Source organism: Acyrthosiphon pisum, chromosome A1 (genome assembly GCF_005508785.2).
Source record: "Acyrthosiphon pisum isolate AL4f chromosome A1, pea_aphid_22Mar2018_4r6ur, whole genome shotgun sequence".
Lineage (NCBI taxonomy): Eukaryota > Metazoa > Arthropoda > Insecta > Hemiptera > Aphididae > Acyrthosiphon > Acyrthosiphon pisum.
In genome coordinates, this window is record NC_042494.1 from 108,682,613 (window position 1) to 108,707,025 (window position 24,413).

At 28.8% G+C, this 24,413-nt stretch overlaps 4 protein-coding genes across 8 annotated transcripts in view; 3 read left to right on the top strand and 1 right to left on the bottom strand.

The window, feature by feature from the left end:
* The first annotated feature begins 69 nt into the window (after positions 1-69).
* LOC100168733 lies at positions 70-4,154 on the top strand. The gene is made up of 9 exons (XM_001943443.5): positions 70-310; positions 382-409; positions 726-870; positions 1,053-1,324; positions 1,380-1,561; positions 1,626-1,800; positions 2,710-2,914; positions 2,982-3,961; positions 4,023-4,154. The coding sequence occupies exons 1-9, from the start codon at positions 228-230 to the stop codon at positions 4,086-4,088; spliced, it is 2,136 nt and encodes a 711-aa protein (XP_001943478.2). The 5' UTR covers positions 70-227; the 3' UTR covers positions 4,089-4,154.
* On the bottom strand, positions 4,100-4,702 carry LOC103309693 (cytochrome c oxidase assembly protein COX16 homolog, mitochondrial). The gene has a single exon (XM_008185825.3). The coding sequence runs from the start codon at positions 4,468-4,470 to the stop codon at positions 4,171-4,173; it is 300 nt and encodes a 99-aa protein (XP_008184047.1). The 5' UTR covers positions 4,471-4,702; the 3' UTR covers positions 4,100-4,170.
* Positions 4,703-5,692: 990 nt separating this feature from the next.
* LOC100164643 (NFX1-type zinc finger-containing protein 1) lies at positions 5,693-11,247 on the top strand. Of its 3 annotated transcripts, none has more exons than XM_029488005.1 (8): positions 5,693-5,941; positions 6,013-7,738; positions 8,064-8,147; positions 9,115-9,380; positions 9,445-9,579; positions 9,653-9,917; positions 9,974-10,169; positions 10,975-11,247. In XM_029488005.1, exons 2-8 carry the CDS (start codon positions 6,046-6,048, stop codon positions 11,075-11,077), a joined length of 2,742 nt encoding a protein of 913 aa, XP_029343865.1. In that variant the 5' UTR covers positions 5,693-5,941; positions 6,013-6,045; the 3' UTR covers positions 11,078-11,247. The 3 variants fall into 3 exon arrangements, with proteins under 3 accessions (XP_029343865.1, XP_029343866.1, XP_008184048.1); XM_029488006.1 differs by having other exon boundaries at positions 6,022-7,738; XM_008185826.3 differs by having other exon boundaries at positions 6,040-7,738.
* Positions 11,248-20,921: 9,674 nt separating this feature from the next.
* Positions 20,922-24,413, top strand: part of LOC100162559 (A-kinase anchor protein 10, mitochondrial) — a 6,018-nt gene continuing 2,526 nt past the window's right edge. Inside the window, exons 1-6 of one of the 3 annotated variants that reach the window (XM_001943607.5) lie at positions 20,922-21,170; positions 21,297-21,516; positions 21,588-21,906; positions 22,016-22,139; positions 23,486-23,625; positions 23,697-24,071. In XM_001943607.5, the coding sequence (XP_001943642.1) occupies positions 21,387-21,516; positions 21,588-21,906; positions 22,016-22,139; positions 23,486-23,625; positions 23,697-24,071 (1,088 nt within the window). In that variant the 5' untranslated portion in view covers positions 20,922-21,170; positions 21,297-21,386. Of the gene's footprint in view, positions 21,201-21,296; positions 21,517-21,587; positions 21,907-22,015; positions 22,140-23,485; positions 23,626-23,696; positions 24,072-24,413 lie in introns of all 3 variants that reach the window. The other 2 variants (XM_003245149.4, XM_008185827.3) reach the window with 2 other exon arrangements.

Below are 24,413 nucleotides of genomic sequence, written 5' to 3' on the forward strand. Positions count from 1 at the left end.
GGAAAAACAGCTGTTCAGTTATCATACAAATGCAACTACAGATACGAGTTAAAAAAGTTAAAAAAATTTTTTTCAGACTTAAGTAATGCCAACAAAAACAAATATTTATTTGTACTTAGTTATAATAATTGTAAATTTGTAAATTGTAATTCGAAATACGGTATCTAGGTACCTATTTATATTTTACTCGAATACATTTGGTATTGTATAGGCTTAATAATACGATAATGGATCAATGCCAGATTGATGGTATAGAGGAACTCAGGATTGTTAGTGATGTTCATCTTGAGACTACTAATAATAATATGAAGTAAGTAACAACGTAAAATCTTAGTATCTATCCACTACTTGCTTACACTAGCTGCAATGTTTGTTTTTCAGATCAATCAAACACATAACTATCAAAAAGGTACATTGAAAATAATTTAAATTGTGTAAAATAACCTACTATTCAGTGGCACACACTCAAAAATAAACAGGGTAGCATATTGAATCAGTTACCTCTATTTTAGCTTATAGGCTAATGGATATAGCCTACAATCATTGAATAGTTTAATTTTAATATTTTTGTTTGTAATAGAATTTTTATGATGTAAATATTTTGGGGCTAGGGGTCCACTCAATCACCCACCAAAAAAATCAGGGGTAGCAGCTGCCATCCTTGAACCCTCTAAAGTGTGCCACTGCTATTGTTACATTATTTATAAATTGTATACACTTTATAGAACACTTCAGAATCAGATCATCGTACTCATAAACGTAAAAGTGATATTTCTAACTCAAATATTTTGAAGAAAAAAAAAAAATATGAGACTGCTCTGGCCGCAATTTTTCCTGAAAATGACCAATCATACTCACAATATGCTCAAGGTATCATTAATTTTTATTAATTATGTTAATTTTATAAGTTAGGCATATTGAATAATATTAAATTTTAATATTTAACAAAATATTTTGTTGAACTCTGGCTTCTAAGAAGGTAGAAAAAAAAACAGTGAACTATTAGTAAATCAATTTTTTCTTTGTAATTATTAAAGATTTTATTTTTATAGATTATGCTGAGGGATATATGAAAAAAATGCGGGAAAGATTAGATGCAGAATCATTTGATCTAGCCATAAAACTATTAGCATCTTTTGGGGATGCCGATGATAGCAATATTAATCTTTTATATGAACAAATAACAGAAGTGTTAACGGATAAAAACGATGATTTAATCTATGAATTTTTAGGATTTTTACTTCCAGGACAAGCTTTATCAATTGGAAAGTTCACAGATTATCTAGAATTAACTAGAATAAAAGAATTTATTAGAAAATTACAAGTATGTGACTTATCTATGCTGAGTAATCCTTTTATTAATTTTTAATTTTTATTAGGTTTGCATGAAAAAACAACCAACTCAAGTCCGTAAAATATTAAACAATTTGTTTCATTTATCAAAAAGTGAAAATATTACTCCATTAGAAGTACATACAGCTATGCTTCCTTTATTAAAAAGTAATCCAATTTTAGTTGATTGTTTTTTTCAATTAATTCCAACTGAACATCCTCCCGAAAGGTATGCAATATCAGTATTGCATTTTAATTTCTTGAAGTTTCTAATTGGTTTATTACAATTTCAGCTTTTTTTCTGATGATAATTGGGAAGACTTAGATATTGATCAAAGTATTAACTGTGGAATAGATTATGAAGAAATAATTCCATCAGATTCAGAAGATCATACACAATTAAATATATGCCATTGTATGTGTCATAAACCTGGAGATAATACACATTGCAGATCCTGTGGACTAAAAGTACTTTTTTTTTTAACATTTAACTTACATTTTTATTTGTATATGTCTTATTAAAATTCCCTTTAAGAGGACCTGAGGACGTCAAACCCACATGTGTTGTCTCCGTCTTACACACGTATGACAGACATAACGCGTTTATGCAATCTGAGCTCAATTTTGGTGTTAAAATAAAAACACCTATTATAAATACTACTGATACTAAATACTTGAAGTATTTATAATCAATAATATTATGCAAATGTAATAATTATAGTATAATTGAATTTTTTTTTTATAGAAATTTAAATTTGCATTATTATATTTCTACCATTATACAGAAAAAATCAGATTAAATGAGAAGCCCATAATTGTTTTAAATTGTAAAACCTAAATGGAACTATGGAAGATAAAATGTTTAACTTATTTAATTAGGATGGCATTATTAGTTAATATTATGACAAGTTAGAATTGAGATTGGATAACAATTTTTATATTACTGACATTAAATTAATTAAATGTTCTTCTATTATTTCAAAATTTTATTGGGTGATCTGATGTATTTCATAAAGCTTTCATTATTTAACATCTGTTGTTTGGATGTGTTCACCATTTATTATGGCAAATTTTTATGTATTTATTTTGATTTGGCAATCTTACAATAATAATTATTAGTTGTATTTAATTTTAGACTCATTATTTATGATTAATTTGCATTAACTAGAAATATTATCATTGTTTATAAAATATTAAATCATTGCTATATTCTGTTAATTCTGGCTATTAAAATAGTACATAATATACACATTAATTAATAATTATAAAGTATTTCATTCGGTTTTAATAATTCACTATTACATAAATCTAATACATTTTATGTACTTACAGTAAATGTAGAATGTAATACAAAACTAAATTCCTTTTTTTTTTAAGTTTTTTAAAGGTCGTATCTATTTTGACACTCTAGAAGGATTGAAATTAGCAAAAATAAATTTTGAAGGAGCTGACTCATCTATTGTACAGTCTAAGATTGATAAAACAGAAGTTAATACTACAGTCAAGCAAAAAAATAGAAAGAGTTTGATTAAAAACAGTTCTCCTGGCTCAGCAGAAGATATTAAAGGCAGCACAGGAACAGGTTAGTTGTAATTTTACATTTTTACTAGTGATTATATTTTTCAAACTTATATTTATTACATTTATAGAATCTGAAGAAGATCTGATTGATGTGAAACCAAAAAAACGACAAAAATCAAAGGTAGTGCAGTCTTTAAAGCTAAAGTATAAAAAAGATGAAAATCCTAAATGTAAAGATGAGCAAGAACCGTGTCTTGAAATAGGAAAATCTATTGTTCATGTTACTAATGAAGAATTGAAAAGCAGTGAAATGGTATTTTTTTGTATTCCTAAAGCAGAATCTAGTGTTAAAATTATACCAAAAAAGAAATTAAAAGTTGACATTAAAGAAAATGCTATACAAAAGGATTATGAAATTATAAATCAAATCAAGTCTGAAAGTTTAGATAATTTAAATTCTGATGTATTTGAAAAAAGTATGGAAATTAAATCTGAGGTCTTTTTGGATAAAAATTATATCATTAATGAATCGAAAGAAATCAAAAAAGAATTACATTTTTTACCTTCGCCTGTGACTATTGATAATGTACCCGATGTAGATATTAAATGTGAGCAAGACCAAATACCAAACCAAATTAAATTAGAATTTCCCAATAATATTACTAACGGTGATCTTTCTGAAAATTGTACCCAATCAGCTGATAACATATACCAGAAAGGTTTAGAAGAATCAAATAACCTTAATATTAAAAGAGAGTTATATGAAGATTTGGATATCAGTAGTCTTAACAATGAGAAACAATGTGATGATCAAAATATCTCAACTAAGTTATCAGACTGTAAATTGTTTGCTACTACAACATCTGATATCAATACAACATTACTACATGAAAATATAACAATAAAAAGTGAAGCTATTGATAATTTATCTGAATGTTATGTACATGTGAGTGAGAAACAAGACAATAATGAAACTGAAAAACAATTGATAAACAAATGGACAATAGATGAAGATAAAATTATACTACAAACTTGTAAAAGAGTTGAAGACATTGAAGTATTATTGGAGACAATCAATAGGCGAATACCACAAAGATCCGTATCTGAGGTATGACTATCTTTATGCATATTACTAAACATCATGTAATAATATATTCTTTAATTTACAGATACAAGAAAGGTTTACAACTCTTATGACTTTACTTGAACAGATGATTGAAGTAAAACAAAATTAGCATAGCTGATATATATTAAAACATATTTATTTGTTAAAATAAAAACATACTAAAACAATTCCTTAATAGGTATAATTTTATTTCAGTCTTCAAATCCAGGTGGTCTTGGTATTCTTTTATTCTCATAATTGTCAAGATTAACTTGTTCTATAAGCTTTTTATACTCAGTTTCTATTGTGACGCTGCCTCGAGGTTTCATTTCAATACCCTGTTTTCTGAGTTCTTCTGGACTGATGAACTTAACCTTCCGATGATCATATCTAATCTGTGAAAATTCTCTTAGGCCAAATGATCCACCAACAACCAACAACATAAACGGCAATCCAAATCGAATAAATTTGTTTTTTAAAAAACTGTCAAATGATTTTGATAAATTGTCCATTGTTACGCGTTTGTCGAACACATGTTTATTAGTGTTTTCTTAAATTTAATATTAATATAAATTATAAAGCGCAGATAAACAAAAATAACAAGGGCGCGATTATGGTTGAACTGTTGAAGCCCGTAGAGTCTGGACCGTAGTGTCAATGCTTATCACGACTACAACTGCTTAAAGTCACAGATGTCTATATTATAGATAATATAAACATCTGTGCCTATAGTAAATAAAACATTTAAATCTGTAAAATATTATTATGACGATTTATGGGCTCAAGTCTAAACAGCTGTTGTAAAAAATATTGTTGATAACAACAAATTTCTTAGGGCACCGCTTAGATCATATATCATATACATTGTATATGATCTAAGGGGCACCGTCTACGGTTAATGAAAATAATCTCATATAATCTGTGGTTAAATCATAGAACAATAGGGTCGCTACCTTTTGTTTCACAAAACATTTGTTCCAATGCTGTTATCACACTTTTAAAGAGTTATGTTCACGGACTAAGATAGTATGGACTGGTTATCGACATGGTTGGGGGGTAGTAGAGGAACGGTCCTCAAATGTTTCGACACCGCCACTCGCCCGTCCTAATAGGCTGCCGAAAGGTACAACTAGGGGTAAAAGCGCTCCTAGTGTCAAATAAAGTTACTAATATTGTATATTTACATAATATATTACAATTTTGCGTAGTCAGTCAGTAATGAGTACATTATAAATTATAATATTATTTTTGCAGTATATTATTAATATTTATTATTTTGAAAATTTGATTTTTTATGTTTTCTAATTCTAATTATTGTGTTTTTATAACACACCTATAGATGGCGCCTTTACCCCTAGTTGTACACTTGTACCCATAGATATATACAACAGTGAAAGCGCAAAAATCGTAAAATAGCGAACTTCATAAAGCTATAACTTCGAAACTAAGTCCGACCGCCAAATTCTGACTTCACCATCGTTCTCAGTATAGTTAACTACCTAAGTCTAAAAAAAAAATTGCAAAAAAAAGGGTGTCCGGTAAAGTAACAAAGTTCCCATTTGTTCCAAGGGACTTTTGTTCCAAAAATTATTTGTTCAATGGTACTTTTGTGGAACAATTATTACGAGCCAGTTTAGTTTGGCCTCCTTATCTCTAGTCTTCGTGATAATAACACAGAATATTCTGTGATAATAACGTTCTAATCACGATACGAGAAACGTATGATACCAAGTTCTGAAATTATGAATGAGCTTTCTAAAGGCAATAATGACATCATGCATTGTAATAATTAATATTGTTCACTATTATAGCCATTAGGCAATAATAGACGTTTAATATCGATTGTGGTAATTGTAATTCAAATTTTTAATTGATAAATTAATTAAACCAAAGTTTTACCTATTGCTATAAAATTAGTAAATTTCTTAATATTTAAATTTTTTAGCTACATTCAAAAATCAAAATCAACTGTTTCAACTCTTGGTAAGTTAAAGTACCTATGTAAATATTTTTAACTTAATTTATCTAACTACTGTTATCAATATTCATTACAGAAACATTAGTTTCTAATTTTATTTTAGACAAAAATGGGAGAGCTTCCTGGAGAGTTCTATAAATCATTCAGAACACAATACATTCATCCAACTATAAATGATATTGACTATGTAAAACATTTACCGTTCAACCTTGATAAAGGTCCATACAAGTCTGAAGACCATTATTTAGACACACAATTTCATCTCTTACGTGAAGATTTTATTCATCCATTAAGAAAAGCTGTACAGTATTATCGTAAAAATAAAACTACAGTTGGCACTAATATGGTATGCAGTAATGTATTGTTTGATGGTTCTAGGGAGTTTTTTGCAAACAAATTAGGTTTTATATTTAAATTTGATCCCAATGCATATAACATAAATTTGTTTATAAATGGGTTCTTATTGCTATTTTCTAAAGATGATTTCAACACTTTCTTTGCTGGACTCGTGCTGAAAGATGATATAGAATACTTACAAAAAGGGATAATATTAATAGAAATGCTTGATAATATTGACATAAGACCAAACACAATTTTATCAATGGCACAGTGTGAACAATTTTATGTACCTTACAATTGGACACTTAAAGCTCTTCAACAGATGAACTCACTTCCATTGAAAGAGTATATCGTTTTTGCTACAAACAAACACTGTGCACCTGATTACTTAAATGACATTAATTATCAAAAGTATGATATTGATGATTACAAATTTAATATTTTGAATGATGAAGAATGGCCTACAGAAATTTATCTGCAACAAGAGAGCAGTCAGTATGAAGCATTTAAAGCAGCATTAACCCATAAATATGTTTTAATTCAAGGTGTTCCGGGTTCAGGCAAAACATTTATTGGTCAACGAGTTGTAAAAGCAATGATTGAAAATTTATATGTAACAGGACGGCTAAATAAACCTATTGCTGTTATTTGTAATAATAACCTCGCATTAGATCATTTTTTAGAAGGTATCTTAAAAATAACTGACAAGCTGGTCAGAATTGGTAGTCAATCAAAATGTGAAGCTTTAAAGAAGTATAGTTTAAAGAAGATAGTAAAACTTAACAAATTAAAAATAAATGATGACTTAGAAAAAAATTTAAAAGTTAAAGAGCAAACCATTTTAGATTGCTGTGAGAAATGTGATAAATTATATTCTGGTATTCTGGATTGGAGTATTTTGAAGACTGTAGTACCAAAAGTGGCATTCAACACTTTTATAGATTCTTGGGATTTTCTTAACTGGCTATTTCATCCATATCCTGTGGACAAAATGTTTAAAAAATATAAAGTAGATCATGTACAAGGCTCTCAACATTGTCTCATTTTAGATGATATAAAACAATGTTTGTCAGAACTGACAGAACAAGTTGCTGAAGGCAGTGAATATCATTCATTAAAAATTAAACAACAGTTGACCATGCTGAAGAAATTTTATGAATATTTTGAATACATGTTATCTTTTGATAACTCAGAAGAAAGTACAATCGTTGTGGAAGATATCCATTTAATTCCAGCTGATCAAAGATGGGTGTTATACTATAAATGGGTACATATAATTGTTAATGATTATAAGAATATTTTAATTCCAACATGGAATGAGTATAATGACTTATGTAAAAAACTCGATGAGGATAGATTGGCACAAACTATGAATTTATTAGATGATATTTATGTAATTGGGCTTACCACTACTGGAGCAGTAAAGAATAAAGATTTATTAGAACGTTTAAAACCTCCGATTGGTAAGTACTTTTATAAGAATTAAAACATATTCAATTTAATTCAAAATAATATTATAACTATGATTTTATTTTAATTGAAATAGTATCAAATATTATTAATTAAATTAAATGTATATAATTTATTGTTATTTATGCTATTTCCTAATTTACTACTGTTTTCCAATTATAATATTAAAAGATATTTTTAAATTAATTTAATTTTGATAAACGTGTTTATTCAAAGGAATAGATACATTACTTTAAAGTTTAAACTCAGTAGCATTCTAAAATACAAATTGATAAATTAATTAATTTTAATTAGGTTATGTGCTTTTATTTTGTTTAGTTATTGTGGAAGAAGGAACAGAGACATTAGAACCATTCATAGTTGCATCATTGACTGAGCATTGTCAACATTTGATTCTAATTGGTAAATTTTTATAAAATGTTAAGTTTCATTTATTTATTTATTTATTTGTTTTTTATTAATTGATCCGCGGCAACTTAGGCCATTGGGTGGTTTTTAACTGTGGGGGAGGGTTCTGTAGGTTAAACACGTGTGTTTGTTAGTTTGGCAGATTTTTTAGTGGGCACCTGTAGGTATCTGCAATGTTCGGGTGGGGGATGGCGGCACTTCTCTCCAGACACCGTGACTTGCCCGAAGAAAAATGCCACCGGCGGCTAAGGTTTTGAACCTATTTATTTTTTATTAGCTTTTAACCAAGTTAAGTTTTATTTATTCATAATTAATAAATTTATGTTAAGTATCATCATTGATTTTAAATACTCTAATGAATAATACAGTTGTAGAATGTTGTAAAAAAATATATATTTTTTATACATTTAATATTCAAATTAGGAGCATAGTTATTTATTTAGTTTGTCGACTCTGGAACAAGGAGTAATTTAAATATTTACAAAAAAGTTAGTTAATGTATAAATATAAATATAGTTAATTCTAACTTTTTCTAACAATTTTTGGTACTGAAAGTAAGGAAATTAATATTCACTTTATTAGCAAAGCAATGTACTTTACATAAAAGTTGCTTAGAATGTATTATAATTATTTGAAGTTATACGGGTAGGTAATGTACGCGTAAACAAAAAATAAAAATTTTATAATATTATTGTTAAGAATTGTTATGCCTTGTCAGCTAGAACAAGTCCACTAGCTAACCATGATTACTTAACCTGTTATCACATATAATATTATAAACTAATACTACCTATGTAATAAGTAGTTGTTTCCAAAACATTTCTTTACTAATTTATAACTTTTGATCATTCTTTTCATAAATAAAAATTAATTTAGCTTTAGTTTTGTTTAGAATTCAGCCTACCTAACAAATATGTAGTATTACTTTATTGTTTATTAACTTTCATTTTAATTATTTTAGGAGATCATAAGGTAGAACGTCCAAAGACATCATCATACACATTGGCAAAAACTTATAATTTTAATCAAACACTTATGGAACGAACAATAAATAATGGTTTACCTTTAAATAGACTTATTAAACAATTCAGAATGCGACCAGAAATAATGTCATTAGTCCTACCATCCATTACTGATCAATTGGAAAGTAGTGAACATACATGTAATTTACCAAATGTTATTGGAATAACACAAAATGTGTACTTCATTGATCATAATATTACAGAGGTATTAATTTATAATTTTTAATTAGTGTTTTATTATATTTAACTAATCAAATTCAATTAACTAGGATAAAAGTCACATAAATTTACATGAAGTTAAATTTTCAATTGGACTTGCTCGTTATCTTTGCTTACAAAATTATAAACCAGAAGATATAATGATTTTAACAACACATAAAGATCAAGTTTATGAACTTGTGAAGGTAAATTTGTTAAGAAAACCCGTAATTTTAATTTAAAAGTATTTTTAATTTATATTACAATTTTAATGCTTAGCTTAAAGAAGAATCTTTACTCATTAAAAACATAAATATATCATCTGTGGATAATTGCTCATTAACTGAATGTGAAATAGTAATACTATCCACTGTACATAGTACTAAAGGAGATACAGGATTTTGGAAACATGAAAATCGGATATGTGTGGCTTTAACAAGAGCAAAATCTGGATTATACATTATTGGAAACATAAGCAATCTTATAAGCCAATGTGAACTGTGGAATAGTGTAAAAAGTTCTCTTCAAAGTCTATGCTCCATTGGTATATAATTAATATTTAATTTTGTATTTATTTATTTAAAATTGAATCTTTTTTAGGAAGTGAATTAACTCTAGAGTGTTCCATACATAAAGGAACATTATCAAAAGTCTCCAAATCTGAAGATTTTGTGAATCGAAAATGTCCTCGTCCTTGTCTGCAGCAGTTAAAATGCAATCATTATTGTCAAAGTATTTGCCATACACGTGATCGTGAACATATGTTTATGTTTAAATGTAGAAATATAAACTGCAGGTGAGTTGTATAGAGAACTATACAAACATATTACTATATTAGTATGAATTTATAAAGTGTATTATAATTTATCTATATATATATATAAATGAATGTGTGTGTGTGTGTGTGTCCTTTATGCATTTCTAAGCGTCCGGACCGATTTTGATGACATTTTTTGAGTGTGGTTGAGTGGTTCCAAGGATGATGTATAGATTCACAATTGGACTAGGTAGGTCAAACCCAGGGATGTGTTCAATCAGAGATTTTATGATTTATGATAGACATTTTTGTTTATTAATGGTTGCTATTTGTTATAGGAGAAATAGTTAGTAAAAATTAGTATTTATTATTTTATTGGTTGCCATTGGTTAATCTAAAATATCAGGTACAATCATGCATCAAATCAAATTTTTCGCACATTCCGATGTAATCAGATTGCCTGCGAGTTATACCCAAAAGGAGTTCAACAATCACAATTTTTACGGGCAACAAAGTGCGCAGGATCAGCTAGTACTTAACTATTTATATAATTTTCATTCAAGTAATTCTTCAAAGAGATTCATTGAAAACAATGTTTAATTAAAAACAGAAAAGCTCAAGTTTGGTTTTTCCACAATTTAATAATATTATATTATTATAGATTGTGTATAGTTTTAAAAGTCAAGCCAAAATTAAAACAACTTCTATTACAGGGAGTTATATTATGTCCCTTTTATAACATACTGAATGTGGTATTTAGTGCTCACAAAATAAATTCATATTATCATATTTACCTATAAAAACAACTAGTATTATAATTTTCTATGATTTTTTCTTTTTTCAGATCATCTAAATCTCTAATTCGCTACCCATTACGAGACATATTTCTACTATTCTGGGAGTACAGCAAAAATATTATTTATGATGTAATTAGTCAACCAATTTAAAATATTTTAACCATGGTATTGATGCTAGATTGTTAGTAAAATATTTTTAACCTAACTGAGTAAAATTCAAGTTTTTCTTTTACAATGTGATACCCAATCAATATAACCTAGTCATGCAAATGTATTAGATACTATGTGTATTAATAAAATGTTCCTAAAATGTATGCTTATTTAATGTATATGTTTATTTTTTACAATAGTCCTAATCAGTATACAGTTCTACAAAAGAATGTTAAAAAATAGGTGGCCAACCTACTACAATAATCTTTTTCCATAATAATTATCCACATATTTTATTTCTATTCCAAACAAAAGTTGCATTGTATTGTGTTTATACTACACTTGGCTTAAGAAGCTAATACAGTAACATACACACATGGGACTATGGAAGGAAGGATGCCCCCTCACTGTTTGTGTTTTGTTTTTACTATACATATAGATAATAGATACACTAAAATGAATATAATATAAAAAAAATTAGTAATGATCTGCTAGGAATATAAATTAGGTATATAGAAGAGAGTCACTGTATTACATTTTCAAATCTTAGATAAAAATAGAAATTTTTTTATGAAGTTTGTCAACGTTCAAACTTCCAGTACCTATTCATATAAATTAACCTTCATTTATTATCACATAAAAAAGTTCCTCATGCCTATAAATAGCTCAAAAATAGTCAAAATATTTTTAAAATAGTATTATATAAGGAAAATGATAATATAGGTAAACATTTGGTGAACATTTCAAGTAGGTACCTATCTATTATTAGTTATTTTTATAACAAAAAAATATCAAAAATCGTTTCAAGAGAAATACATAGTTATGTTACGGTTTGTTTTATACAGAATATCCTTAAATTTGGTAACATTTAAACTGTGACATTTATTTTTGATAATTTTAGTTATGAAAAACTTATGAAGAACCTTGTGATTTTTACAACATTTTTTTATTGACATTTATAGAAAAAAATATATATATACATACAAACATTTTAAATGTCTATAAATAGCTCAAAAAGAGTACATATATATTTTTGAAAATTATACGGTATTAACGGTCTGAGGGATCTTGTCCTCCAGGTTGGAGGTTGAGCGAAGGGCTAACAACCTTTCCTTGATTAAAAAAATGTTTGTTATGACACCATCCCAAACCAAGCCTTGGACACAAAGATTGCATCATGGAACACAACAAGCAATTTTAGAACTGGCACATACCAGAATCTAGTGGAGACACTAGATGCTTACACTATTGATATAGCTGCTCTACAAGAAATTAGATTGACTGGAAATGGTATAATAAATTATGCACGGAAACTGTGGAAAAAAGACGTATAGGAAGAGCAGATTTTATAAAATCTGGGAATCAGGGCGTGAAGGACATTTTTTTAATTGAAAGGAAAAGCTGTAAGAGAATATTATAGAGGGAAAAAAGGAAGTTCATTAATGGAATTTTGGATGAAGCCGAGAAGGATCGCACGCAAGAAAGAATTAGAAACTTCTTAAAGACTATTGGACAGTATAAGGATTTTAACCTAATCCTAAAGGCAATAAAGGGTAGTAATGGAGATATCCTTATGGAACCCAGCAGTGCCGTAGCCAGAAAAAAATGTTGGGGGGGCACTTAACTTTTTTTCATTAGCCTTTGAAATGCTAGAATATCTAATTATGACCCCTTTGTTCATAAAGTGTATCCACAACTAGTTTTATGATTGTATTATATTTATGTTAACAAGTATGGTACCTACATTGGCTACATTTTAATATAAAAATGCATTAATATTATTGTAAACCATAGGTTAATGTATTCATCAATATTATTATCATTATATCAAAATGTGTTGTAAACAAAACATTCCATTTTTGGTTCGAATATTATTAAAATTTATAACAAAAATACAAGACTATATTAGGACTGTTGAAAGCTGGTAGTTTTTTTGTGCAGTTAGATCAATAAGCGGAAAAAAATATACTTCCAGAAATCCAATTTTAATTTCGAAAAAAACATAACAATTTCTCTGCTTTTTGTGTTTTGTTGGAAGCGATTTTTTTTTTTAGTTATTCAAAAGTAAAAGTGAATTTTGAAAAAAAAAAAAAGAAAATTTCTATGGTACTATAATACTAATTAAACAATACTACAGATCATAAATCCATTTCCTACATAATCTAGAAAAGAGATTTAGGAATTCAAATATATGTTTTCAAAATTAAAATAGCCAAAAGGGCTTTTGGTACTGGGTGAATTTGTTTTCCACTTTTTGGGAGTTTTGTAGCACATGTAAGTTGAACATTTTTTTATCACAAAATATACTGACGTGACTGCGCATATTTACTTTACTGGGGTTCAAGAATCTTAGCCGTCGATTATCTTAAATTACATAAAGCGTTCGGGGAACTCGCACACACTAATGATCAGTCACTACTCACGTAGATATAGTACTAACGATGGATGTACAATATTTCCTAAATCCGACCCCTTCAAAATGGTTAACTTCGACTGCCTTAACTTTTAATTTTTATCAAACATATAATATAATATAAAACAATCAAAAAAAAATGTCGGGGGGCACGTGCCCCCAGTGCCCACCCCCTGGCTACGGCACTGGAACCCAGTGACAAAGTTAAACGATGGAGGGAATAATTCATAGATCTTCTAAATTTGGAAATACCAGTGGACCCGATAAGAAACGCACAATACCAGTGAACCAATGATAAACAATATAACGTTAGAGGAGGTCAAGATTACTATTAACAGTCTAAAGAACTGAAAAGCTCCAGGTTCTGATAATATACCGACTAAGCTTCTTCGGTGGCGAAGAAATGCATAAGTCTATCTTCAAAATATTCCAAAAGATCTTGGAAGAAGAACAAATGTCTGAAGACTGAAAAAAGGCAATAATTATTCCCATTCACAAGACAGGTGATAAAACTGAGTGTGGAAATTACAGAGGGATATCGCTCCTAAATTCAGCATATAAAGTACTCTCCAAAGTGCTACTGAATCGTATAAGTCCCTATATAGAAGAAAACCTAGGTGAATATCAGTTTGGTTTTAGGAGGGGTAGATCAACTATTGAACAAATTGCAGTTATAGAAAAGAAAAGAAATATTAATTTCAACAAAACCTCTGTCAAATATTTATAGACTTCAAAAAAATTCTTCGATAGCATTCATCGGGAGAGCTTATAATATAATGTAATGACTGAATTTGGAATACCGAAGAAGCTAAGGAACCTAACCAGGATGTGTATGGAAGGAACGCAATATCAAATCAAGATTGATCAGACAACCTCTGAAACGTTTACAATAGAAACAGAGCTAAAGCAAGGGGATGCGCCGTCTCCAATATTATTTAATCTAGTTCTAGAGATGGCGGTCAGAGAGATGCAAAAAGAAGCGGTTGTACAAATAAACCAGTGAAACGTTCAAATCCTAGGTATTGCTAATGATCTCAACATTGTAGGCAATACAAGGATACAGAGAAAGCATTGAAAGTTCTAGAAAAATCAGCAGATAGAATAGGACTAAAAATAAACGTGGAAAAGACCAAGATCATGGAGATATAAGATACTAACACAGGTCCAACTTACCCTGACCCGGATGACTGGTTATATGAAAAAGTTAATGAGTTTAAATACCTTGGTGTATGTATAAATGACTGGTCATAAGAGATTGGAATAAGGATAATTAAAGCAGGGAGGGCGTCCTTTACATTATCCAATTTTTTAAAACCAAAATGTCTAAGAAAACAAAAGTCAGACTCCACAGAGTGATAGTGAAAGCTGTATTAACATATGGATGCGAAGCATGGACGACTACAAGCGTAAGAGAACGAAGTATGGCGTATGATATGTGGACCTAAATTAGACAAAAACACTGGGATGTGGATGAGAAAGTTTAACAAATTGAAGAAACAAGAATGACTCCAATTAAATATTACATAAGAGGCCAGAGAATCCAGTGGTTTGTGCACATTATGCGTGGAAGTGACGATAAAATAATAAATAAATATAATGTAGCTCCCCCCCCATTTGCGCCTATGTTAGACATACCACATACAAATATAGAATATAGCATAAATTAATATAACAGTACATTTTAAAAGGTTAGGTTAGGTTTATAGACGGGACAAGCCGACTATCGTCTAGAAATATCAATTTGACTGAGAGTCTAATTTTCCCAAATCCCAAATCTCGAATCTCGAGTAGAATCTGTCGACTGTCGTAATCGTCGTTTCACCAGTGACACGCATATAGTACTTTTTCTTATCATAGAAGGTAGAATGAAGAACCTTGGTTGGTGGCACCTCCAACAGCATCGTGGAAGCGGTAGGGCCCAGCTTCATCTAAACGGCCGTTCTACGAATTGTCTCACACGCTCTTCGTAGTTCATCCCCCTTCACGGGACACGGACAAGATGTACTCTACCGACTTGTAAGACACTGTTGGATTTTTCAGCCTCTTACACAGTCCTCTTAGTAAACATCGATGAGAAGGTCCGAAGAAATGGGTCCATAGAGTAGATCTGGCATATTGATCGTGGTTGGAGCCACTCAGAAGGCTTTAGTATTAGACCAGGCCGAAACGTGTACGTCAATCCTCTTTGATTCCTTTACGGTTTCTGAGCATTAAAACAGAATGTGACAAATGACAATTATTGCTTGGCCAGGTAGGTGGAATTATACGCGATTTGTTTTTGGAAAAAAACAGTTTAACCTACCGTTTATGACTAATAGCAATATAGGTAATTAATATAATATATTCTTAGAAATATAGGCTGAATATAATACTGTTTCCATCCAGATTCGATTTTCATTGCATAGGTTTTATCATTGAATTCAAATTTATCCATTACTGTGACCATTACGGTGACCTTCTCATCAACGATAAAGCTACTACACTATCATTTTTACAAGTCATTAAAATTTACAAATTACACAAATTATAGTTGATGCATATTTAATATTTATTGGTATGCGTTTGCGTCAAAAATGTTATAAGATCAATTTTTTTAGATTTGTAATCTAAATATATTTTTTTCAAAAAAATTTTTTTTTTAATATTTCTGTTCTACGGGTATTTTCTTTATTTTTTTTTAATGAATTTATTTTTAAATCAGTGTCGACTTGAATTTCCATGAGTAATTCAGTAATTGAATGATTTGGTGAATGTGAGGGCGGTGGCGTATAAAATTTACTATTGAAGTGCATGTGAAAGTTTTCAGCTCCGTTCGTTGTTCTTGGGCTTTAAGACTATAGGTCTTACTCCTGTCTGATAAAGTGACACATACACGATCAATATTATTATTCGATATTCGACATTGAGAATATTATTTACCGTGTATTGGCTGTATTGAAGGTACTTCAATATTTATTAACGGGTGATCATTGATATCAATAATATTGGGCGGCCCCCTTTTCGGCCAAAATGTACCAATCCCTTTTCGGCCAGTGTCACTTTTCGGCCATTACTTATCGTTCCCTTTTCGGTCACTGTTCCTTTTCGGCCAGCACCTACAGTTTTTTTTAAATTTACAAATTTACAAACTGAACTTAGCAATTTTTATATTTAATTAAATATGATTGTATCCAAAAATGTAATTTTTTTTTTTAAACATTATTACTTACAACTTACAGTAAAGAACTGAAAAAATAAAAAATAAAACAATTGACAATATATTGTTATAATTGATTATATTATATTAGTATTTAAAATCAATGTTATCACTTACATTATAATTGAATAAAAATGAATATAGTCTATACATATAGGTAATAAGAAGGTATATAATAATAATTATGATAGTAAAATATGAATTCATGAATATGTCAAAATTTAAGATTTCCGATTACAAATTAATTAATTCTTAATTAATTTGACTAAGCTAATAATATGTTAAACCATTTTATTGCCAATTGTTTTATTTTTTTTTTTTGACTCAGTTGTAACTTGCATGTAAGAGTATTTATCTAAAAATCACATTTATGGATACCTACAATCATATTTAATTAAGTATACAAATTGTTAAGTTCAGTTGTTATAATTGTAAAAGGAACAATATGTTTTGGCCGAAAAGTAACACTGGCCGAAAAGGGAATGGTAAGTTTTGGCCGAAAAGTGACACTGGCCGAAAAGGGAAGGGTACATTTTGGCCGAAAACGGTGACGCCCGCATGATGAATATTGAATACAATAAATAAGGTATCAATGATGATAATGACGTATACCTACCAATTGAATTATCAATAGGTATTTAATTTGATTTTTTTCAGAATTTTTAACCTTTGATTAATATTTAATGCAATTATTTATAAAAAAAAAAAAATAGCAAAATATACATTCCTGTTGTTGATCATTAATTTATAAATTAATATTACGCATACATTTTTAGGGAAAAATTTCAAAATGGAAGGTGTTTAACATCATAGTTCATACTATAGTAAATAATTATATGATTGTCCTATGAATAAGTAACAACCGTATAGGTATCATCAATAATAAAAAATAAAAATAAATCTTCTAGGCTCTGGCAGTGTATACAATTATGACGTATTTATGACTTGCCTACATAGGTAATACGTATAACATTTTAAAAACATATTTTAATTGCATACCTACATTTTTAATATATTCATTTGTATGTTATCGTGACTTATGAGATATCGTTTCGACATATTTACAATTTAAATACTTTAAAATGTTGTCACGCGTAGGACACTATAATTATAGCCTAAATTTAAGGGTCTTTTTTCGTATTATCGAGGACTAGGGTGAGAACCGCGATTTGCATTACAGCAACCCAGCTGCAGCGCCTAAACGATATAGGACTACTAATATTTTAAATTTTATTCAATAATATTACCATTGCGACTATTTGTAACTGAAGTTATCAAAAAGATTAACCACCAGAATAATTCCGTGTTTCCGGAATGCATATGCGAACGTTCTGAGATTGACGAGATTAACAATGGTTCAAGGTCTAATAACTTTAAATCATTATCCGTCACCATGAAATATTAAATATGTTGTCCTATGGAACATGAGTTTGCTTTTATGATATATAATATAATATAATATTATAAATAATGGCCAATGGGCAATTGGTATGATTGTATGAATAGTTTTAATAATTTTATAAAATAGTTACATACGACATACCTAATAAATTAAATTACTTACATCATTCAATTCCATCTGACATATAGTTTGGTACTTTGGTATGTATAAACTATAAAGTATACTTATGTCGTATAAGGGAAATTAAGATATCCATATCCCGTGAACTTGTGGTACATTGGTGCTATAGGCAGGGACCGATCCAGGGGGAGGGCCTAAGGGCCCCCCCAGACATATTTTTTTATAAATATAAATATTATGTATAAAATAACAAACAAACAAAATCTAAACTTCTTTTCACTTTGTCGCTTTATATATTAAATAATCAATAATTTATTTATCACATTGATTTATGATAACCTATACCTACTATTATGACAACATTTTTAGTAAAGTATAATATTTTATTATAGATGTATTTGTGTTATAAAAAAATTGTTGCCCCCCCCCCCCCCCTCAGATCTTTGCTCTGGATCCGTGCCTGGCTATAGGTACCATAGACCTATATGCTAATTTATGACTAGTTGATAGGTTTATGGTAGATAATAGGAAGTAGGAACTATATAGAATTATAATATGCTAGGTAATGGACGTACGAAAACCCCGTTAGGTATTCAATAATTATTACTTATTATGTATAATATTATATATTAATATGTGTATAATATGTTTAGGTTCAAAAAAATATTACCTTATTGACCTATATTATATATATCGCTATATTAGTAGGTATATTAGGTACATATTATAATATAATTCAATGTATAATCTTCGATAGGTAGTTATTTCGTATTTTTGTTGTTATAAAATAATATTGTCATTGAAGTTCAATATAGTTCAACGATTGAATATCTAGGTAGATAGGTACCTACTGAATTATTAATACTTCAATTAGTGTTAAAAATAATCAAAGCGTGCATGGAATATCGGCGTGTATTCAGTGGCGTACATACGGGGGGGGGGGATCAATCCCCCCCAGGACCAAAAAAAAAAATTGTGATATTATTGATGAATATCTTATTATTAATCATCCGTGTATACACAAACATCCCCTTATAGAGTAATTTGACTATTGAGTATAACACTATACTTTACCAACAACGAAAAAAGATTTCATAACGAAATTGTGGGTGCCGTATATCGATGAAAATAGACATTTGATCGTACACAGTCAGTTAGTGTGCGGACATTAATACATCTTAATACGACCAAAAACGTACCCTTCCCTTTTCGGCCGATTCACTTTTCGACCAAAAAAAAGTTTAATATAATACACAATGATTTTGTTAAGTTGGTTTCAACTTTCAAATAACTACTTTAAAAAGTAGTGAACCAGCAACCTAACCTAAACAGTCCTAACAAAAGTGAGTAAAAAAAATGAATTATGACAGGAATTATAATTATTATCTAGTTTTCTATAATTTATTGACAACAAAAATTATTTTTATAAATATTACGTATTCATTTATACATTTTAGTATTTTATACAACTATTATATATTTTTTTATATTTCTTTATAAGTATAACATATAAAGACTTATATGTAATTATTATCATTATTTATTTGTAACCTACTACTATATTTAAAAATAACTAACAAAAATAATTTTTTCTACATAAAGGCAGGGACTGGAACCTGTTGGGTGTTTTGGTTCCGGTTCCGGTTCTGGTTATTAAATTCATTTGTTTAAGGGTTCCGATTTTGTTTTGGTTTTCTAAAAAAATTTAAGGGTTCTAGAACCGGTTTTGAAAAATACCGGTTAATTTTGGTTATTTTCGGTTAATTTTGATTTCTGATTATTAAAGATTTATTAAAAAAATAGTCTGAAATAATTTATTTATTCATGTTTAAATTGTAATTATTTCATGAAAATAGAAGTTATTATGAAAAGTTAGAAAAACATTAAAACACAATACCAACATCTCCATTGCTGACTTAATGTCATATAAAATGGATTTTCTTATCTACTATTTTAGATTCTGAGCGGAGCGAGGAAGCTATTGTTTTTATAATGGTGCTTATTTTTTTTTTTCATATCCTGTTCCTGTAAACAAAATTTCTTCCAGAAGGAGTGCTTCGATTTCAACATATAGTACCTTATTACGAAAAAACGCTAAAAATGGGATTTTAATTTCCAACGTTTTGTTTATCACCATAGAAACGAAAAAAAAATTAAAATATTATAATATTAATTCAATTTACATGATAAAATAATTAATAACAATATAAAATATCCAAAGTGACAAACCGTCCTCGCTCAGAATCGTCTTTCTTATACAATGATATTTTATCATTGAATTCAAGTCTAATACAACCCATTATACAATGACCCCCTTGTAACCTGTAATTGTTAGGAAAATGGGTAGTTTTAAAGAGAAGGTTTTAGTGTTGGTTATTTTTTTTGAACCCCCCCCCCCCCACCCCCCCCCCAGAGCAAATTTGAATGTATGTCACTGCGTGTATTTATAGTGTTAACTATTCAATACTTGAATATTACTATATCAGACATTACTTAGTAATTAGTATTTTAGCATGTACAATGCGCCTATACCTACAAATTTACTGAACAGTGAACTGCAACCAATGACAATTATACTTACCTACCTACTATTACTTACTAGTTACTATTGTTCTGTGTGCTGTGGATGTGGTAGGGGTTGCTGATAGATATAGAAATATATAGTTATTGTTATATGGGTAGGTACCTAACAGGTGTCAAATGACGGTATTGATACATTTATCATTTTGGTTATGCTTGTGAGTTGTGATAAACACTACGAAACACGAATACATAACATTTGATAACAAGACACAAGTAACAACATCCTAGTATCGTACATGGAGACGGATAAATCAAGCATAATTTTGAAAAGTAATGACAATTATTGCATTTTAACTTTAAAGTAACATTATACATTTAAGTACCTATTTAATATACCCAATATAATAATGATGTAAATCAACTACATTGAAATCGAGTTGTTAGTTTTCAAATTTCTATTCATATTTCAGTAAACTATCCTTTTTTGTTATAATATTCATATGCATATATTATTTTAATTAACAAAGTACCTAATGATGTATTTAATTTTGTTTTTTATTTTCAGCGAATCAGGCTTAATGTCTGTGATGTGTAGTTCTATGTCTCAAACCATTTAAATCAATTGAAGCTAGACAAACTTAACTAATATGATACGATGCTCAATTTTTGGAAAACAATTCAATCTAAAAAAAGTTCAACGTCATCGGCTAATATCAATAACGTTGGGCTGAGCATTATCGGTGATGGACTATTGCCTCTCAAAGATTTTGAATATGGCGAGAGTGGTATGTAATATTATACTATTCTTTTTGTGAAGTAAAAGTACCTATTTATTTAGATTTTTAATTTTCAACAGATCTTTATACTCTGGAAAAATGTAGATTATCATTGCATTTCAGTGAAGCACTGGTGTTGGATAATAGTGCACTTTTATCCATGTTTAGACAATTTTTAGACCATAGAAATGTATTATCACTTTACCATTTATACATGGCATTATTGGGTCGTACAGATATTGAAGATGAGTTATTACGTACAAATTTATTAAGAAACATTTCAGTTCATCGGATTCATTTTCCTGATCAATTAATAGCAAAAATTAATAATCATAGTAAACATTTAGATATCGGTGATTTAAAAGAAGTTACAGATAAGGTTTATGTAATATTACAAGAGTAAGTATCTTTATTACAACATATATTTACTGCTTTATAGTTATAGATAGATGCCAAAGAAACTGTAGATTGTACATAATATATTGTTATATAATTTTATTATCCTTAGGTATTGGAATAGTTTTGTCCAGACTGATATGTTTTGTAAATACCAAGTAGATGTCTTAACAGGTGGACAAGTTACACTTGGTGATATACTGCTTTGCGATGGACTTCTTTCTTATTTTATGGAGGTATTATGATTACATACATGACATTAATTTTAATTAGATCTTTATCAAAAAACTTTTAAATAATTTATTAAAACATTAAAAATATAACATTCATATCTTAGTGTAATTTCTGAATTTAGACTACTGTACATATATTATGATAGTAAACACTTAATTTTCTTATGTCTAATAACTAATAAGTAATAACTAATGCTTTTAATATTATTTTAATTCCATTTAGAAGCATCTAGGTAATTTTCAAAAATCAAAAAAGTTAGTTTTTAATTTGTATTATTATTGAGAAATATATTACAAAAGTAGTTAAATATTAATTATTATTATTATTAATAATTTGTAATTAAAATAATTGTTGTAATTGTAGTAATTGTAACTAAACAAATTTTACTACGCGTATCGGTTTATTATCTAACATAATATTCATAGGTTTTATAAGATTAATATCTTAAACAAATATTATTTAAACTTGCACAATTATTATATTTTATTCATATAAAATTATTATTTTATGTCAGGTTCTTAACTGCCTACCATTATTATAAATTATAGTATTTAAAATCATTATCATCATGACAAAACCATCTTCTCTAAACGACACAGATTAAAACAATTGATTTGTATATTTAAATAATGATTCATGTTTAATTTTATAAATGACTAGCTGACCCCGTGCACTTCGTTGCTCGTTAAATGTACCAACTCTATATGACCCAAACTTTGTTCGATTCGTTATTTAATATTTGGTGGATGGCGTTCAAAACGTATCTTAACTTTTTCGTTGCCCGGAGTAAAAATTCTGATTCAAAGCAGTATATTATCAGGTAGGCAATCTACCTGCGGTAGATTGCGGACCCCGTGCTGTTTGTACGTAAGTTTATGATTTAACTCTAAAGTATCAATGTGCCTGATCTGCCCAAATAACCAATGGAAACCAATAATAAATAAATACTAATTTCTACTGTAGACTGTAACCAATGGCAACTATTTAAAAAATAAATAAAAATAAAATTTCCAATTTCCATCGTGAACCTCAAGATCTCTGTTTGAGCACCTCTTTAAAATGCAAATTTCGACAAATCCTTTCTTAGCGGATGCCTACGCCATAATAGCTATCTGTATGCCAAATTTCAGCCAGATCCGTCCAATGGTTTGAGCTGCGCGTTGATAGCAGTCAATCAGCTTACTGTTTTATATATACAGATATACTAAAGAATATTACAACTTTAAAAGAATTATACAAAATAGCATTTAATTAATTAATTTAAAAGTAATTGATTAATTAAAATATTACTCTTTAATTATAATTATAGAACAAATAAAAATTGGTGTTCTTGTTTTTTATTTTACAGTTTCTTGATAGTGAAGGGTGTAGATCTATTGTTGAGTTCTGGTTGGCAGCTACAAATTTTAAAAGTTGTGTTGAACAATTAAAAAGTACTTCAGTAAACTATGAACAAGCACAAAGTGACGCTATTAGTATTTATGAAAAGTAACTGAAATTCATTAATAATTAATATTAATATTTATTAACATTTTGTTGTAATAAAAAAATGTTAACAGGTATCTTTCTCTTCAAGCCACATGTTCACTTGGTTTCACTGATCAAGTGAGAATTACTGTTGAAGAATCTATATGTCCAGCTGACATACAAGGTCAAACTGTTACAACAATTAGCCAGTGTTTTAGATCTGCCGTTTTAGTAGTCCTAGCATTTTTACGTCATAGATGTTTAATGCCATTCCTATCATCTCAACATTATGTTCGTTATTTGTCCGAATTAATAAAAGCTGGAAATTCCTATCAATCTCTATCTCAAGACAATGAATCATCTAGCTCATCAGTTTCTGAGTATAGTACTAATTCAAAACGATCAATGTCTTCTCTTTTACCTTATTCAGCCAGTACAGATTCATTATGGAGAAAAAGACAGCAAAGGTGATCCCAACTTCTAATTATTTAATATTATTTATTATATGGCAAAATATCTTAATATAAAAAAATGTGGGTAAGTGGATGTCGCTCTGCTGTACAGTAGGTTACAAGTGGGTCACTGTATAATGGATAGTATTAAATTTGAATTCAATGATGTAATATCACTGTATAAGAAAAACGATTCTGAGCGGAGACGGTTTGTCAGTCTTGGTATTAGACATACCTATTATAGGTATACTTATCTATAGTATTAAAAAAAAATTGACCTATAATAGGTATCAATAATAAATTCCAAATTAATCATATCACAATATCCATTAGGTAACGCGTTAATACATCAACAAC